The sequence below is a fragment of the Solanum verrucosum genome, unplaced genomic scaffold (assembly GCF_900185275.1).
Source record: "Solanum verrucosum unplaced genomic scaffold, falcon-dt-bn FXZP01000189.1, whole genome shotgun sequence".
Lineage (NCBI taxonomy): Eukaryota > Viridiplantae > Streptophyta > Magnoliopsida > Solanales > Solanaceae > Solanum > Solanum verrucosum.
The window spans coordinates 755,349-774,789 of NW_026020814.1; the positions used below are offsets into that span (position 1 = coordinate 755,349).

A 19,441-nucleotide genomic window follows, 5' to 3' on the forward strand; every position below is an offset into this window, starting at 1 on the left:
TAATCCTTTGATTGTTAATCCAAATGGCTAAATCATTTATGCACTGGCCCATCTTACCTAATGTTTGGTTCAGCAAACGAATAGTTGGATCATAAGTGAAGTAGACATAATAATATAGTTGCATTAATTTTGTCAACATTCTTTAGATTTATTAAATAAAAAACCTGTTGCATGGGAATTGTTAAACCAAAACCTCTGTAGTATACTTGTTCCTAGACTCAAAAAATTAAAAGAAACGACAAAGTTTTCAACAAAACATTTCAACTAGAGATGCAAGTTTTTTATGGTAAAAATTTCTAAATTCAGCTCTGTTTTTCAATTCTAAAATACGCCCAGACTCCAGACTAGTGATTCTTTATTTGCAAAAGAGTAATTCTAAATTTTCGTTAACTTTCATTAGCGTAAATACAGCAGCCTACATTGCCTGCAGGAAATTCTAACAATTGTGACCTTTTCGAAACCAAAGAGACGATAAGTTACAAATAACTAGAAAAACAGCCACAGTCAAGACTCAAGAGCAACAAAAGAGGGACAAAAAGGAAAACTGCATTATGGTTACAAGTACAAAAAGCTACTCTCTTCTTCAGATTTAGAGGGAGTAAAAATGTGAATATAGGTACTCTCGAATTTTATAGTACTCCTCCGATAATGGACCTTCAAGCACAATCTGCTGAATAGCTGCACCTCCAACCTACAAGAAATTTTCAAACAGAAGTTTAGTATGTCAAGAAAAAGGCTTCATTTTGCTAGTAATATGAAGAACACTTGAGGTATTATCAAAAATGACAACCTTTTGACTAGCATCTCCGACTTTGCGAATGGTCACATACTCTCCGCAACGTAAAGCCCCACCACCAAATTCTACCTGAAAATGAAATTAGTTAGTCTTAACATTTTGCTAACCTAAAACCAAATCATGATTAGTAGTAGAAAATATAGCATAAAAGAAAAGAGAAGAAAAATGAAAAGACCTGAACGCCCTTGCTGGCAAGAAACTGCTTGAAATCAGACATTTTTAAATCTCCGACGAGAACTGTTTTATGGGGTGGAGCAGGTCCGGAAAGAGGAAGTAAAGAGAACATGTCGTTTTCTGTCTTCCCCACTTCAGCATCAACCCATGCTATTTCATAGTCTCCAAGCTACAATTGCAAATGTAAACACAATTAAGCGGGGACAAAAGGAAAACAGAGACACAATAATGATCAAGATTAGTCTTTGTACGCAGCTTCCTGATCAAATGGAGCATCAAGTCTTACACACCAAAGACTTTAGTACAAACACTTCAACTATCTATACCCATTTTAGTGTATGGAGTGTACAGAGCCCCAGCATTCGAGAACAAAAAGATAGCAACTGAACTGCAAGTGTCAAAACTTTTAAGAAAGAGTACCTTGATAAAAACTTCATCAATTCATTAATACAACACATGAAAGGTGATTGACACAAGTGTGCTTAGGTAACTTTTTGTTTTAATTGGATGTGCATAAATTACTAACTCCAGCTGCTTCTATAAATGCATCAAGATAGTTCTTAGTTCACGTAAAGTGGCAGAAATTTCGTAAAGGAATCATTTATTCACGTCGTAACCATAATATATCCAGCTTACCTTCTTAAAAAGCACTTGGCTCATTAACTTCTCAGAAAGTTGGACCTATCATGGAAGCAAACATAGACCAAGGATGTTATACTGGTAACTTTGTTTACAAAGGTATAAACCACAAAAGGCACATATAAAGAAAGTAGACTAACCTTATAAGCACACAAATCTGAAGTCACATCAATTATTTCTTCCAACTGGGGAGCATATACCTGCGGACAAACATGTTTCAGACAATGTTGCTTCAAATGTTCAGTGGCTTCAGCTGATCCATGCACCAATACCTATAAAACAGAATAGCTATTAAAACAAGTCAACTAGTTGAAATTGAAAGAACTAATTGTTTCACTGTTGAAGAAGAAAAGAAGGACATGGATAGACTAATTTATAGGAAAACAGGCAGAAAGTTCAGTTAATGAATATTATATAGGTGTCAAAAGCAGAAAGATATAAACATCAGTATCCAAAAATGACCATTTATCTGCTATTTAAACTGCTAATAAAAAAATACCAACTTCAATTAGGAAAATAGTGAACCAGGAGAAGTTGTAGTCAGCATGAACTAAGTGATCCTTGATATTAAAGGATACAAGTCATTACTCTATTGAGCATTGTGAACACTGAACAACATAGTAATCAGCTAATATTAGACCCTCTATCATTTTATTTTTTTTGATGACCGTGGTGCCCAGGACAGATTTCGCGCACCTCAACTAATTCCACGGGATACTTACCACCTCCCACCAACAACAAGTACCAGATAACTCTGTCCACCAAGGCAGGACAAATGGGAAGATTCAACTAATGTTTTTTGTCTTCGTTGAGTTTTGACCCTAAGACCTCAAGGTTCTCAACCACTTCATTGACCACTAGGCCACACCCTTGGCTGCACCCTCTATCATAATTCGATGCATCACTTTTTTTTCAAATGGAGGATGGAATGGATTCAATTAGCCCTCGCAGATGCTATTGCCATTGCGTCCACAACTGTAACTCTCATTTCCAGTAAGTTTCAGACTAAGGATAATCAGTCATCATTTCAGCTTTAAAAGTGAAAATTTAAAAAAAAACTAAAATCAGTCTTTGCAGGAAATTTAAGTCAATTATGCGAGACTATCAAAAACTTCGACTCAAATTGTTTGCAATACAACATTGGTGAAAAAGATATCCTTTGCTTCTTTAAGTAAAAAAGTAGCTACGAGTGGCACTGAGGTGAAAAAGATATCCTTTGCATCTACGATAATAGCTTGGTCAATAGCAATGAACACTTGATATATGTGAGCTATAGGTCTTCTTCTTTTTTGCTTTCCACTTCCCTCAGCAGATAGAGAACAAAGGCCAGCAAGGTCAGTTGACTCACCGGGAAAGGTTGGATAGAAATGCTTTTCTTTTTCCTCTAAAGGTGGCAAAGTGGGGGTTGGAGGAAACAAACATAATTTTCTTCTTAAGTAGTTTAATAATGTCCAAAAAACTCTCTGCCAATGTATGTTAGTGTTCCACAAGTCTTTTGGCTAAGAAATAAAAATTTAACTTATAAGGATGAAGCTATACCACAGAGAACTAGCTGTCCTCAACCTTATGGAAGTGTTAGATCAGAAGAATAGAGTCCCCAGTTTTACTAAAAACAAGGCATTCTCCGGTCCCACAGGTATAAAGATGCAATATCCTCTTATTTTTTAAGAAAAACCAATGAATCACCAAAATATTTCAGGAGGAAGATTGGCCATGGAAGATGATCCGGAAAATCAAAAGTTCCTTATAAAGTGAACTGTTTTACTTGGCTTCTGGTTAAGGAAGCAGTATTGACACATGAGAACTTGAATAAGAGAGACTTTCAACTATGCTCTACATTTTTCCTATCTAGGGAACAAGCTGAGACAATCAACCATCTGTTTTTACATTGTATGTGGACAGACCAGTTGTGGAAGATGTTCGTCTGTCTGATGAAGATTAGGTGGGTGAAGCCAGGGAACATAAAAGGAGTGTTAAGCTGCTGGAACAAGGATGTCAAGGCAGCAAAAAAAGAAGAGAGATGAAAGATTTTCCTTGCATGTATTTGGTGGACAGTACGGAAAGAAAGAAACAGTAGATGTTTTGAGGACAAGCAGAGCAACTTGCAGAAGTTTAAAATGAATTGCTTAGCTCTATTTTATTTTTGGTGAAAACAGAAACTATTAGATCAAACAGAAGATATCTGTGATGTTGTAGATTATTTATAGGAAAACAATAGATAGGTGTTCAAGTTGTAAGTTGTAGTAATACTTGTGAAAGGGGACTACATATTTTGATGTAGTATACCTGTGGATATATAGATTAATTGTTCACATTATCGAAAAAAGATCAGATCACTTTACTGGAAAATCTTTCTTCAGGTTAGAAGAAAGCCTATTATCCAACTATGCCAAAAATATATTCAGAGCATGCATGAGGAATATATTTTTTCCTTTGAATACTAGTTGATTAAGAAAAGCCTGAAAGCGTGTGAATATATGTCATAGATGCAAATTTATCAACTAAATATTTTTATTTTTTTTTATGACAAGGGAAACCCGCATATGTCATAGATGCAAGTTTATCAACTAATTTTTTATTCTTTTTATGACAAGGGAAACCCGCAGCCGCTACCCTTTGGATGCGTATAGGGTAAAACCCCCGCTCCTATGCAATAGCTCGCAAACCACATAGGAGAGGTAACCCGCACTAGGCAACCCAGAAGGCAAACCCCTTGCTTTCGCTGGCAAGGGGTTTCAAACTTGAGACCTCCAACATGGAAGGCCCAAGCCCAAACCACTGGGCCACCCCGAAGGGTTTATCAACTAAATATTAAATACCACAGAAAAATGAGAGCCATGTCATACAAGAGATGGAACTGTCAACACCTTGTAAAACACACAAGAACGATTGTGTTATTACTGATAATAGCTACTTATGAAAAGATGGTAAAAGTGCATGAAAGAAAACGTGATTCCCGTTTATATTAAGTCCACATATTTAGTAATATCAGTTAAGGAAAGAACTTCATACAAGCTTTAAGGGCGCAACATGAGCAAGAATTGATTTGATTGAACGACCATCAGAACGACCTTCGAAGTCCATGTATAACAAGGAACACTTGACTTGGACCTGTGAAAGGAAAAAAGGGAGCAAGGAAATTGAAAGGAAAACATATTATAAGGATGCTAATCAAAATATTCAGTAATTAACATATCATGAATGTTTGCTGATGAGCAAGTGCAATCAGAAAAAAATAAATATAAGAAGAACGAAAAGATAGCAGCACACCATCTGAATTGAAGCTATAGCATGGGTACTATAATCAATTTGATGTTGGTCTAATGCTGAGGGTAAACTTGACAAAAAAATCACGAACTGCTCCAATTCTTTTGAGATAGGTGGTGACTGGTAAGGCAGATTGTCTAAAAAGGACTTCTTTTTAAGGTTAATGAATAGTGGATGCAACTGTATCTTTGTGACACCACAAAGGATGGATCATCAAAACTAGGCTTCAGAATATCTGGAACACATGTCAATATCAAAGTGACATTTAACATTTCCACAACTGAAGCAACATTTTTAAGAGCCAATTTTGTAAGTAAAGAGTGAATTCAGATTCAGAGAGTTTGAAGATGCATCGATTGAAAGTCAAGATGACTTCCAGCTAGGACTAATCATATACCCCCTCCATCCAATTCCGTCCAAAAGAATGTGAGGGTTTGAAGTATGAGTGTCAATCTGTCTAAGCTACAGAGTGAATTAGGATATCGATTTCTCGAAGTCATTGAAATAAAATTATACCCAAATACTGTAAATCACAATTTTCATAATGAGAGAATTTTTAAAACAATTAAAAAATCTTAGTCAAAGAAAAAACCGTCTGATTCTCCAAACAGTGCTAAAGCCCAAAAATTTGGGACAGGGAGTAACTTAATGCTCAACAAGATATTCCAGAAATAACATAATCTTTTGCTTCTCATTTTGAAACCATCGCAGGCCTGAAGCAATTTCTGAAAAGCACAATAGCAGAGGATCAAGAGCATTAAACTTTGATAAGAAAATAACGGGCATATTCTAGCATGGCACAGAATTTGGTTGCCCTATTCTATTGTCATTTGTTCAATTTGAAGGGACTATTTAGTCCCTGCATTGCAACTTAGAATTCTACACTCAGATGGAAAGTGGTTTTGACTTTGATTAAGAAGAAAATTAAAAAAGCAAATAACAGGCCTGCTCTAGCATGATACCAAAATTAGATGAATCTATTCTAATGTCAGATGTTTATTTTGAAGAGACTTTAGTCACTGCATTGTAATTAAGATTCTACTCTCTGATACGTTAGAGCGGCTTTCAAGTAAGCCTTTAGCTAGAGTCTGATGAGGGTCAAAAATAAATCAAAAGGCAAACTGAAACTTACTGTTAACTCAGAAGATTCAACTTTAGAGGGTGTTGTATCAAGGATTAGGTTAGCTGATCCTTCATCAAGTTTTCCATTGAAATCTCCATCAACCTAGCAGAAGATTAGAAAGACATCAAAGTCAAGGAACTAACAAAATAATTCGCCATAAAACTTTATCTAGTTGGATGGAGGAAAAATGTAACAACTAGGTACTCACGATGTGGCAGAGATGAAAATTTACCAATCTAACAAGGAACATGTCCATGAATTCTTGAGGTGTCAGCCCATGCTAGTAAGTTTCAATTAACTTTTTTTTATAAAGTAATAAAATTTCGTGAACATTGGGGATAACAAATACCATTATATAAGGAGTATACCAAAAGGTAGAATACTTCACAAAAAAGATATGGCTTTCTATAAACAACATCCAATCTTCTATACCTATAGGTACCTCATGGGTGCACCAAAAGGAAATAAGGGATAAGAGGTTATTCCTCAAGTGCACAAAATTCTTCTCTATTACATCAAAAACTCTCCTATTTCTCTCTCCATAAAGTACACATAAGTGTTAGTGGAGCAACATCCCGCGCCATGCATCTTCTCCTCCCTCTTCTAACTTAAGGAAGAGACCTTCATTCTTCTTTACAAGACATAAAGCAATTACTTGTTTTTATGCTATTAGCTATTCTACTTATTCTTCTCCAAACAGGAAAAGCCGATTATAGATCTAGATCTTCCTAGTACTCTCTACTTGTCAACAACAACTACACCTCAGTCCCAAACAAGTTGAGCCGGCTGTGTGAACCCTCCTGACCATATTTCCCCATTTAAATTTATCTCAGGCCGACATTATACAAAATAAAAATAAAATGTACTAGAAGTTTTCTATATTTTCTATTGGCATAAAACCTCAAATAAGGCAAAGCTCCTATAAGGCATACGAACTAAAATAAATGTACTAACATGACTAAAATATATTCCCGACTTATTGATATGACAGATTTTCCTCTTCCATTGTGTCATTTCTTTTGCTAGTACTCTCCACTTATCACATGACATAAATGATACATGTGGAGATAGCCAGTGTTATGAATTAAATAGCAGGAAAAGTTTTAAATCCCGAAATGTGATACGGACATGGCTCCTTTTTTACCGTGGATGTCCAATATCCATCATATATAGTCTTGAAGATGTGTAAACTTTTAAAAGAGTTAGCTTTATAGAAACCGTTTGGTTGCGAAAGCAAAATCTTTTACATGTAAATTACTTTACTACAAGCTTCATTCCCAAGTAGCATAATGATTGACAGGCAAATCACTCTTTCTTCCCATAAGAAACTTCGGGGTGGTTGGTTCACATGCTATATGTGGGAATTGCAAGGGAGGGATCGTCTATGCAGTGAATAATAATGAAGAGATTGTTATGCGGTGATTAATAATGTAGGGATTGTTAAAATATGATTAATCATGTAAAGATTTTTAGACAAGGATCACTTACTTTAAGGGCATATTTGTCTTCAATATACTTTAATACCCGTAATACTAATACACGTATTCTATTCCATATTCTATCGCACATAAGATAATACATAGATTCATCAATAACTTAACATGACTATTATTTCAGACTGCCAACAAAACACTGCATAAAACTTGGCAAGAACTACTTTTTCTTGTACAGCCAACCGCGATGCATACATTATGCAAAGATTATATTATAAACCCTCTAACCAAATGACCCCTTATTGTCTATTTCAGACTGCAGGTTACTCTTGTTAACCTCAAATTCGATTTTAAGCCATATGGAAATAATAGTAGCACCCTTCATAAGCTATGACATAAATAAAAGTTCAGGAATGTGAGAAATTCTAGATCAGAAAGTAGTCAAACCACCACTAATATGTATCCCCTTTTTAAAAAATATTGGGCAGTCCACCACTAATATCTATCAGATACTCTGACGAAGTGCATGATTACATTTGAACAATCTTCAGCAAAATGACTAGTTAAATTATCTGCACTGAACAACCAAACATACAAAGGAATACTGAAACAAACAGATAACTATGTCACAGCTCAATTAGAGGCACATAAAACCAACTTTAACTCACATGCATTAATGACTGCTCCATGTTGTCATCTTTGACCACATAATCATCTGGATTGATGACTTCACCAAAGTCATCCCACTCAGAGGTGTTATCATAGAAAGGGAACATTGGGGCTACGCTAGACGATGTTGTTACAAATCCATCAATCAGCACATCCTTGAAAGCACCACTGTGCAGACCAGAAGCTGTAAATATGATAAGACCTCTGATTAGCTTAAACATCAACACGTTAAAAAAAGAAGTCTGTGAATGGATACTAAAGAGTCAATATGTTGCGTGCTTACTTGTTCATATTGTGGTAGCTCATAGCTGATTCTCTTTTCTTAGAAAGAAAGAATATATTTAGATTCTCTCTCCAATAAAAAGTTGTAGATAAGTGTGCCTGTTATTTTTTAGCGTGATTATTATAGACCATTATTCTGATTATTCCCACACCTTTCAAGTACTTCCTTATAAGCAGTACCATCAGAGAGGGACTATTTCATAAATCTCCCTTCAATATTTTTAATTTGTAGGTTTAACCGAACCCAACCAAAATCAATTCAGGTAAACCTTAACCAGCAATATGCTGCCAGATTCAAAAGTGATACACAACCAGCAGTAATCAGCTATAAATATTTTGTTTATCCACGTGAGCAGTGAGAGTCGAGGTTCAGAAGAGCATTTCAGATAGAGGATGTGGACGAATAGTGAAGTGGAAAAGGCTGGCGCTCCATAAAGTAGGAGAAAGGATCCCACAGAAGGAATTCAAAAGTGCACAGACAGACAGAGGAACTTAAGTCTAGGATACACAATTTGTAGAGAGAGGCATGAAAGGGAAGATAAGTGTGAAGGATATTTTCATTCACATATCAGCAAATTGTACTGTACCATTGGAGGAAGGATGTGTGACATTGGTGTCAACGGCCATGGGGTCATTTGTGACGACTTCCGCCCCAACAGACGCTTTTGATTCCTCCTCTTTAACAAGAGTAGCTTTGAGAGCTTCTTCCCTTTTTATCCTGTTCTGCTCCTCCTCATAAGCAGCCAACTCCTCACCAACCAAGGGAATTCTACGTGACATGGTAACTTTAACAGCTTTAGGAGGTGGATCTGACTGAAGGATACGTGCCAATGTGCCAAACTATATTCAAGTCAAAAGGAATCAGTAAAAACATAAGCATATAATTTCCAAACCAAGAAGTTTTGAATGAAGATAATTAAAATGTTTATCAGTAGTTTAGTACACATGGCTGTTTTCTTTATTTCATGCAAGTTGAACAAAAGCAAGGAAAGGTGTAACCAAATTTCCAACAATGAAATGAGTTGTCACTACAAAACAAATTATTAATATCTCAAACAGTGAAATCCACCTAAATTACACATAGGAAAATACATGCATCAACAAGTAATAAAGATATTTTAACAGACGAGTATCTTAAAACCTCAGAAGGGGTGAAAGCGACATGTCTTGCTCTAAATTAGAATAAAATAGTACTGGTTGCAATCCCAAATCTTGAAACAGGATTAATTAATCGGAATATAAGCACACCTGCCCTCTCTCAGTGAACATAACAAGATTCTTTGGATCAGCTGCCCATTCAACAAAGAGGTCATGCGAAAATCCAGCTTCTAAACTAGCCATGGAAGCCATAACAACCTACATATCATATACAGATAACTGAGAACACATAAAGATGACTCCTCATGTACTAAAGATGATTGAAGAGAACCTTCGGCCCAGGAGCTTCTTCAAGAGCACTCTTATTGATCACGAGCTTAATTTTCCTGCATATGTTGTAAACCCTCCATTAGACTTCTAATCAGTACTATTCTAAAAGAGCGAAATTCCAAATCAAAATATTGAAAGCCAAAATAGCCCTATAAAATTAAGTGACTATAATACCCTTCAATTGATAAATAAATTATCCTTCATAAACCAGTAGGTTAACAACATTCTCTTCTTTGCAGTAAAAAAAATTGGAGAATTTGAGGAGTTGCATTGAGTAATTCAGTATAGACTAAATACAATTGACTGATTTAATAATTTGAAGATGATTCCAAAAGAATTAAGAGTAGCAATAATGCTTTTATTTGTCTCAGGTGCAACAAAGGATGGAAGTAGCACAGACTTCTTTGATTGCATGGTCAATGCATATGCAACTGGTAAAAGAAAGTGTAGAAAGATTCATGATGAAAATAGTTCGAAGAAAGAACATGTCCGCTGGTACAAGACTAGAAAGACCAAGGTTTTGATGGAGATTTGGACTCCAAAAGGGATGTCAGAAGGTCATGGATCATTTGGGCACTGATAAGAAGGTGAATGTGTGGTTTCAAAAAAAATTGCCCAGGTAGTATGCAATTTGATGATGCAGTTGCATCTTCCTTTAGAATTCAAGGATACAGATGAACGAGCCTATCGAACAGATCCTTATTATCTTATCATTGTCTATTATGTACATTGTTTCTGTTTACAATATGCAAATACTTTCAACTCACGAATACATGTACTTTGACTAATTATATCTACCTATGAGCTGATTTTCCACTGATACTTATTTCTGCTGTTCAGAAAATAAAGTTGCCAAAGAACCTGTGCAGCCTTGTGATTTTAAAACTAAGTGCAGAAATGGAGTAACCACATGCTTGGCTGGAGAATCACAAGCAGCTGATGCAAATAACGTTGATAATTTTCTGTTGTGTAACAAATCTATTGGTACTTATTCACTTCTTTATAGTTTTTAATCCAACCTTGGCCCTTCTTCTGACTACACTGGTAATACTTGCCATTTACCACAAGGAATTGCTAACGCAACCTCCGGAATTTTGAAGCTGGATAACTTGTAATTGGATAGACAACTGACGGTAAACCCTAAGAATGATAGACAGCTGAAAGTAAACCCTATCCTTGGGGTTCAATAGCCTCAGAGAATCATCATTGAAGCAAGTCATTTCATTCACTAGAATCTCTGAGTTTGACAACATGTGAAGTATACTAGCCTTACCTTAAAAGAAAAGCATTATCGCGAGTGTGCTCAAATGATTTTGCAATTGAATCGCTCATCCACTCAAGGAAGCTCTTTACATAGTCAATAGTACTTGAGGATACATATGATAGAAAGTAGATGGGAGTGGACAACTGTTTTTGTGTCCAGTGCTGCAATTTCACCAAAACCAGAAATCAGAATAATTAGTTAATAAGTTGCAGACAGCAAGAGACTAAGAGATGAAATACTCTCATGTACGAACCTGTTCCAATGTCAGGATGAGCTCCAAAACTCGACCAGCAGTATCAACCGGTAGTAAAACATTTCCCCCAGCATTAACAGTTCTCTCTATGGCATCTGTGGGGAAAAGACAAACAGATTAGACAAGAACCAAGAACCTAAACAAAATTATGACCTGCAGCAACATAAAAGAAGATATAAGGATCTTTTTACTTTTCTTTTTTTGAGAAAGCTAAACTGGTATTATAAACAGAGAAGTACATCAATAGTGTACTCCTGTAGTAATTACATCAGAAGTATAGAGGGGCTGTCAAAAAAATCTAATCACCAATCTCCCCACAAAAACTATCTAGAAGTAGGGTGATGTCCCCCGGGTCCTTAGGTACAGTATGGATACACCAAAAGTAAAAGGTCACTAAACAGTTCATTTTAATGCTTTGGAAGGGGATGCTCTTGTTCTCAAAACATCTCTGATTTCTCTCCCTCCATATTGTCCACCAAATGCAATGCAGGCAGGGACAATCTTCCATCTCTCCTTGTGTCCTGACTAATTTCTATCTCTATTCCAACATGCTATAACTTCTGCAATATTCCTAGACATGGTCCACTAATACGCCTCCGGTTAATGAAACACTGGCATAGTTTCTCAATCACTTTACAATGCAAAAAAGGATGGTTTATTGTCTCAGTCTCAGATTCACAAAAACAACATCTGGAGCATAACTGTCCTCCCTTTTCATTAAGTTGTCCAGAGTCAAAAAAAACTTGTCTTGCAACAAGCCATGTGAAGCAAGCCACCTTATGTGGTATCTTTCCTTTCCAGATCATCTTCCATGCCACAATTCCTTGGTTTGAGTTGAGATGTCTAGTAACTTGTAGACTGATTTCACCTTTAACGTGTCATCTTTATCCAACTTCCATATCAATTTGTCTTCCTCACAGGTGAGGTTATTGGCTTGTTCCAAGGTGTTGCAGAATTGAGTCATTCTCTCCACTTCTCACTCATTGAGGAGCCTTTTGAAGGTCAAATTCCAGCCTTGTTCATTTATGACTTCTAGAATTGTAGCCATTTTCTGGCTTCCTGCTGACTAAGAATGTAAATGTCTGGGAACTGTTGTCTCAAAGGTGTTTGTTCCACCAATATATCATTCTAGAACAAGGTTTTTCTCCCATTTCCCACATTGATAACAGAATTACTCCACATTCTTGGCCACTTATTTCTAATAGTTCTCCATAGCCCCACACCATAAAGAATATTAACATCTTTAGTAGTCCATGGTCGTTCCCTTCCATATCTTGCAGCGATGATTTCCTTCCACAAGCCCTGATCATCTGTTGCTAGTCTCCATAGCCATTCTAACAGAAGGCTCTTATTGTGAGCTTTCAAATTCTTAATTCCAAACCTCCCTCTCTTTTGTTGGTTGTAACAGCATCCACTTGACCAAATGATATTTCTTTTCTCCTTCTTGATTACCTTGCCAGAGGAAATTTCTTTTGATAGCATCAAGCTTTTTAATGATCTTCCCCGGCATAGGAAAGAGGGGCATCTTATGGGTTGGCATGGCCTCAAGAACACTGTTGTTCAATGTGACTCTACCACCCAAGGATAAGTATTGACTTCTCCAATAAACCAACTTCTTCCCTTCCTAACCATTTCCCCATTTGTGTCGTCTTCCCCAAACCCCTTCATCATTTTCCCTAACCCTCTTCCCTTTATCCCCCCCCCCGGCTATTTTGTCTTCTTTCTTGCTGCAATCCCCTCCCCTTCTACATTTTTTGCTCCCTATCATTGCTGAAAATTATAGTTAAACCCTCTCCTTTTTTGTCCTTTTCCTCGATATGATTGAGATTTGTGAAGATGCAAAAACTCTGGGACATGAAGAGTTTGGGTATGTGTTGTTTGTGTGTTGTGGCAAGGATTTTTGAGGTGGTAGTCATGGTGGAGTATTCCTTTGCAAAGATGAAGAAGGGGTGTTGTGGTAGAGAAGGTGGTGCAATGGTAGTAGCTGATAAGGGCTTGGCACTATAGCCTGAAAATGGCATAGCAGCGGCAAAGGGTTGGCATGAATGACCTTGTTTTGGGCCTACGTATGGGATGGATCAATCATATTGCCAAGTTGACAACAAACCCACAAATTGGTGCGCCATGGTATGGCATGGGCGTTGGCAACACGAGCAATGACACGATAGCATGTGGCATGTGCCAAGGTCAAACCAAGTGTGGGAAAATCAAGGTGGACTGATACCAAAGGTTAAAGAAGACTAAGACAAGGCAACACAAGGTGAAAGCTAAGGAGTGGCACAAGGAAAACAAGAGTTGGCATGAAAAAAGTGAAATGCAGCCAAGACGTGTGGCAGCATGACAGTGGCAATAACAAATGAGCCAATAGTGGCCATTGTCGCGAGTGAGGCCTTAAGCTGCTCGGACTCCTCAAAAATGTCAACGGGTGCATGTCGGATTCGCCAAAAGTAGTGTATTTTTGGAGAATCTGACACGGGTGCGACATCAAAAGTGAAGAGTCCGCGCAACTAAGTGAGTGACAGTGACGCCAAAGTAGGCCTTGGGTGCGCGCAACTGGGCAACACACACATATGTGAACGGCTAGTGGGTTTCCTTTTTGTAACTCTTGTTTCCGGATTCCTTATTTCTTGCAGCTCCTTTGTAATTCCAAATGTTGTAAGTGAAAGGTTGGCATATGAGCTATAAATAGGCAACACTATTAATAGTTAGGTTCTTTTTTTGATGAAGTACTAATATTAGTTAAGTTCTTTAAAGACATTTAGTTACATAAACAAGATTTTGTCAAAGTTTCCCAGTTTTGGTGGCCCCTCGACCTACAACATAGGGTTGCGTCGGGTTATCCTCTTACATTTGATTTTGTTTTATCATACGGGTACTATTCCACGATATTCACGTCCTTTTTTGTTAGGAACGTTGCATCTTTTCATGATGCAGGTTTGAATTCTCAAAATGATGTGGTCATTCATTAGGTATACCTCTTTTATCTCCAACAACTATACTGGGCCCGCTATAGTCTAGCGGGTATTTTCGAGTTTAGTGTGTGTGTATTAAGTGCTCAAAGTCCTAGAAGCTCTGTGTACATTGTGGGTCATGCTTTTAAGATTATAGCCTTCCCATTGTAATGAGGAAGATATGTATAATGTCTTGAAATGACTTTTAGGCCAATGAACCAAATGTAATGATTAAATTTCCACTCAGATTTATTTATATCATTGAAGCAAGCATATTTGAGTCTAGGAGAGAAAGGATATGTTGGTTCACTCGATCACAAGTTTAAGGCATCGAATGTTGTGTCCCGCTGACAAGCAACCTCTTCTGCTAACTCTGTAATGATAGAGGTCATGTTGCTTATGTATGTCAGACACGGTCTCATAACCATATTCAAGCGCGTGATAATTATGTTGCACGCTTCCAGAATAAGTCAAGCTTTATGGGTCGTTGACAGTGGTGCAACCCACCATATTGCCTCAGACACACAGAGTCTAGACACTATGCAAGACTACCACAATTCGGAGGATATCGTCATGGGAAATGGCAATAACATTCCAATTTCTCATACTGGTAATGTGAAAACTAATGCATCAAATCACCAATTCCATCTCCACCGTATTGGCATATCATTTGCTCTCTCAAGTGGCAAAAGGTGGAGGATTTGTGGCTTAGGTTGCAGGTTTAAGCCCCACATCATGCATAGCAAAGCCTGGTATTTAAGTGGAGAAGGGTAGAGGGGCGGGCCCATTATCCACCGAGTTTAAAAGGTTGTGATTGGTCCAAAGGGCGGGTCACAGGCGGATTTCTCAGTTATAAAAAAAAACTAATCTGTGCCTCTAAGTTTTGTCAAGATAATAACACCTCTATGGAATGTTTTCCACATTTTTATCGTGTGAAGGATATTACTATAGGGGCGCTATTGGTTCGGGGATGGAGTAAAAATGAGTTGTATGAGTGGCCACCAGGCGATGTTGATGGTCCTCCCAAATGCAATGTCATTGTTTCATACCAGCTGTGGCATCAATGATTAGGACACCCTGATCGTTGTGTTCCAAATAAATTTCTACATGATTTTTCCGTTATAGTTTCTGATTTCAAAACTAGTACTGTCTGTAATTTGTATTATAAAGGAAAGAACATTGGGCCTAACTCAATCACAAAAGCTAGCTCCAAAGAGGAGGACTGTCCAAACAATATTAAGAGTTCAAGGATCCCATCCATCTCCAAGGTGGGATTTCATTCATCACTCCACCCCACACCCCTCTGCAAGCCCAGACACTATCCGGTACTAGAAGTGTGAACAATCTATCAACATTAGGAAACAAGAATTGGGATGGGTCCTGCTATGTTACCATGTTTAGTTTGTACTTATCCACTTCCTTATCTTTTTTTGAAACTATCCACTTCCTTATCTTTATGATTGTTTTCACGTAGGTTTCTCCATTAACTAGATTTTTTCTAATGCTATTATTTTTACTACACTGGCCATACAAAAGACTATATAATGATCAATAAAACTTAAGTTCATCTGCTACCATTATTTTTTACTCTTTAAAGGGAATATGATTTGACAATCTAAAAGTCCTCCAAATACACAGTTTAATAATTGTAAAACTTAAACAATGTGTTGTGTGTATTTGTCACTTTCCCTAACCCAATGAAGTCTATTCAAAGTTCTTCAAATTTAAAACTAATGATCTTTTTTCTTTTGAATGTGGATAGGGAAGAGCAAATGATAATCTGAAAGTCCTCTAAATAAGCAAGTTAATAATTGTAGAATTTATAAAATGTGTCATGTGTATTCTGTAATTCCCCTAAATCAATGAAGTCTGAAGGACAAGCAGTTCTGAGATAAAAAAAAAACGAAAATGAAAAGGAGCAATAATTACCCAGAAACTCTTGGTCCCTTTGGCGCCTAGGAGGTTGATTGTTTAAAGCATTAAAAGCATCTGTTATTAGAACAGCTGGACGGACAAAAGATTCTAAAACAGTTCCGTTCAAATGCCTGAAAGGAAAAAGTTAGAGATCATAATATTAGGATCACAGTAGAGTAGAATCATTTAACTGGATAACAAGACTGTTCTAGTTTTACCTTTCTTTACGGTGATTGAAGTCAACAGCGTATATGACATCCTCCCCATCTTTTGTTATCCTCCAGGTGGTACCTCCTAACAGATGACCAGCTACCAGTGGAGCAATCACGATTCCTTCTCCTTTTCCTATAATAAAACAGCAGTTCCATTTACTAATTAGGGGATGTTGTAACTACTTCAAAATGAGTTGGTGGTCAAGACTTGCAACCAAACAAACTATTAAGAAGCAGTTGAATTTTTACTCATCAATGTCATGGGTAACTTTACCTTCTTTTTTTTTTGAAATTGGTAACTTGGTAACTTTACCTTCTTGACAATATGAAGGATGATATTAGATTATACTTGATATAATAAACCACAATACGGACATGAGTTGAACTCGATAAAAGTGGCAACAAGAAAAGAGACCTACCAGACATGTAATGATTTTGAGAGTAGGTTAATCTGGTCACATTTTGGAATGCTGAATCAATGTCATCCAAGGTGAATAAATCAAACTCTGAAACTTGCTGCACAAGAGGAGAGTGTCAATGGACTTACTTCTACACGATCACACACTCAAAAGTAACAAACACAAATGATCTTGTCAGACACTGGACATTTAGTTTCTCAGCAGCCAAATATTGTTCTATAGGTCCTGGAATCCCAATAGAGGCGTGTTCTATTACTTCCACTCTCTTTTTTCCTTCAAAAATTCTGAACCCTGTTAGTATAAGTGAAAAGTTATATCAAATTAAGTGACACTCAAGTTAGTATATTTGTGACTGATAATGGTTAGTCACATTTACCAATCTTATTTCCAGAGTTCTTACTTCTCTAATTTGAAAGGGTTGGCTAGCATTAACGGACATGCTATACCAAGTAAATAGTATCTGAAGCAGTAATATGAATTCCTAGTTTACTATGCAAATAAGGAGAGTGAAAGTTAATTAATCCTTTTTGTCAATGAGTAGGGAAGGATTCATGATAAATTATCCCTATAACACATATTCCAAGTGTCAAACATTATTTTTTCTATAGCTTGACATAATTCATTGCAAAGCTAAACATTTATACACAACATCAATGTCAAGGACCGATGCTCAACATACAGGTGAAATGTTCGATTATATAGCATATAAGCTAAAACACCCCAGAATTTATAGACTAAGGAGTATCAACAGATAACAATTGCATTGAATAATTCATAGATAACGCCAGAGTAAAGCTTCACCTTCCGCGAGAGATACTGATCATACATAGTTAGTAACCCTAGCCTGTACACTGGTTCTGTAGCATAAATAGGAGCAGAAAGACCGAATTGTTTCATGGCATAGGGCAAGGCACCAAGATGAAATGTATCAGAGTGTGAAATCAATACAGCATCCACCGTTGAAGCCACCCTGAACATCAATGCAAGATATATTGTTTCAGCACAGGATAGTTTAAAGCAATCAATAGATGAAGAATCAATCCAATAACAAACTATCTGTTGTCAAATGAACAAGCTAGCAAACGATTTTACACTTGTTTGGCTCCGAGAAGTAGCAAAATTATATACATTGAAGTGAAACGAAATGAAATTGATACTGTGTTTGTTTGTGGAAGACCTGGAAAGGGGTTGAAGAAGAGAAGTATCAAAGTGGTCATTCCAACCACAATCGACGAGGAAATTGAAGCCATCGATGGAGACGAGGTAAGAGAGTGGGTTCTCATTAAATACTCCACACAGTGGCGTCACCTGAACCGACGTTCCCATGTCGCCGACGTCGCTCTCCGCTTCTCTTTGCTTAATCCCACAGTGAGTCGCCGGACTTGGTGAAGAGGGGGGATGTAGCAGGCAGGGGTTTTTGTTTTCTCTCCCTCCTTTTTTTGGTCTTTTACTGTAAGGTATAGGAGATTTGACAAATTATAATGAGGAAAAATCTCAAATGAGAAATAACATAATGATAGAGTAAAGGTTTAGAATTTTAGAAAATAATAAAGAAATTACAAAAATATATAATGTAGAAATTTATCTTCGGTCAGTTTGATTCAATATTTTGTAGACATGTTAAACCGTTATATAATTATTAAGATGTTGGCATATCAATTATTAATCATTATCAGTTTGGTTATCGGTTTAATTGTTAAAATTTAATATTAAAAACTCATAAAAAATCACTTAGAAACAAGGTAACAAACCAAATAAACCATGCACATGAACCTTCGGGGTGACCCAATGGTTTGGGATTGGGACTTCCATGTTGGAGCTCTCAAGTTCGAAACCCTTTGCCAGTGAAAGCAAGGGGTTTGCCTTCTGGATCGAGTTCGTCGCACCGGGCTTGTCTAGTGCGAGTTATCTCTCCTATGTGATTTGCGAGATAATGCATAAAAGCGGGGGTTTTACCCTATGCGCACCAAAGGATAGCGAATGCGGTTTCCCTAGTCATCAAAAAAAAAAAAACATGCACATGAGTTTGTCAGAATGCATCTTACTCAAAAGTAAACATTATCACATTCTAGAATAATCAAAAGTTTGAGACAACCTAAAATAAAAGTATTAAACTAAACTTCTAAGTTCTAAGTCAAGGACTTTATATACCAAATGGTATGAATATAATTATTTAATTTAATATTGGGTTATCGATTAACCTGTTAACAAAAAACTTCAAACCGTTAAGAACCGACAACTCAATAATAAAAAAAAATCAAAATTATTAAAAAAATTGCTAAACCAATAACCCATTACAAATAAATCAATATTTTTTTTCGGTTCGAATTAACGATTTTGAACGACCTTACTTTGAACTATTTGTTACTTCTTTGAAAAGTAGGGCTGGGCATTCGGTATTTCGGTTCGGTTTTATTTTTTTTTCCGGTTTTTTTGGTTTTCGATTCTTGTACAACGTGTACCGAACACCGAATCGAAATAATTCTGTTCAGTTTTTATTATTTCGGTTCGGTTTTTGTTATTTCAGTTCGGTTTTTGTTAATTCGGTTTTTCGTTATGGGCCTGCTTAGTGGGCTTTTTAAAATTTTTACTTTTTTTGTTTATTTTATTTATGTTT

The 19,441-nt window shown here is 36.7% G+C and overlaps 1 protein-coding gene across 2 annotated transcripts; it reads right to left on the reverse strand.

Moving 5' to 3' along the window:
* Positions 1-370: 370 nt before the first annotated feature.
* LOC125813271 (cleavage and polyadenylation specificity factor subunit 2) lies at positions 371-18,259 on the reverse strand. Of its 2 annotated transcripts, XM_049492764.1 has the most exons (18): positions 18,002-18,259; positions 17,626-17,794; positions 16,825-16,921; positions 16,412-16,538; positions 16,209-16,324; positions 11,329-11,423; positions 11,085-11,236; positions 9,813-9,867; positions 9,632-9,739; positions 8,971-9,223; positions 8,101-8,285; positions 6,009-6,101; positions 4,622-4,720; positions 1,750-1,881; positions 1,607-1,651; positions 972-1,139; positions 791-865; positions 371-691 (listed from the first exon to the last, which is right to left on the reverse strand). In XM_049492764.1, the coding sequence occupies exons 1-18, from the start codon at positions 18,148-18,150 to the stop codon at positions 590-592; spliced, it is 2,220 nt and encodes a 739-aa protein (XP_049348721.1). In that variant the 5' UTR covers positions 18,151-18,259; the 3' UTR covers positions 371-589. The 2 variants fall into 2 exon arrangements, with proteins under 2 accessions (XP_049348721.1, XP_049348722.1); XM_049492765.1 differs by lacking the exons at positions 371-691; positions 791-865; positions 972-1,139 and adding an exon at positions 1,278-1,358 and having other exon boundaries at positions 18,002-18,252.
* Positions 18,260-19,441: the final 1,182 nt, after the last annotated feature.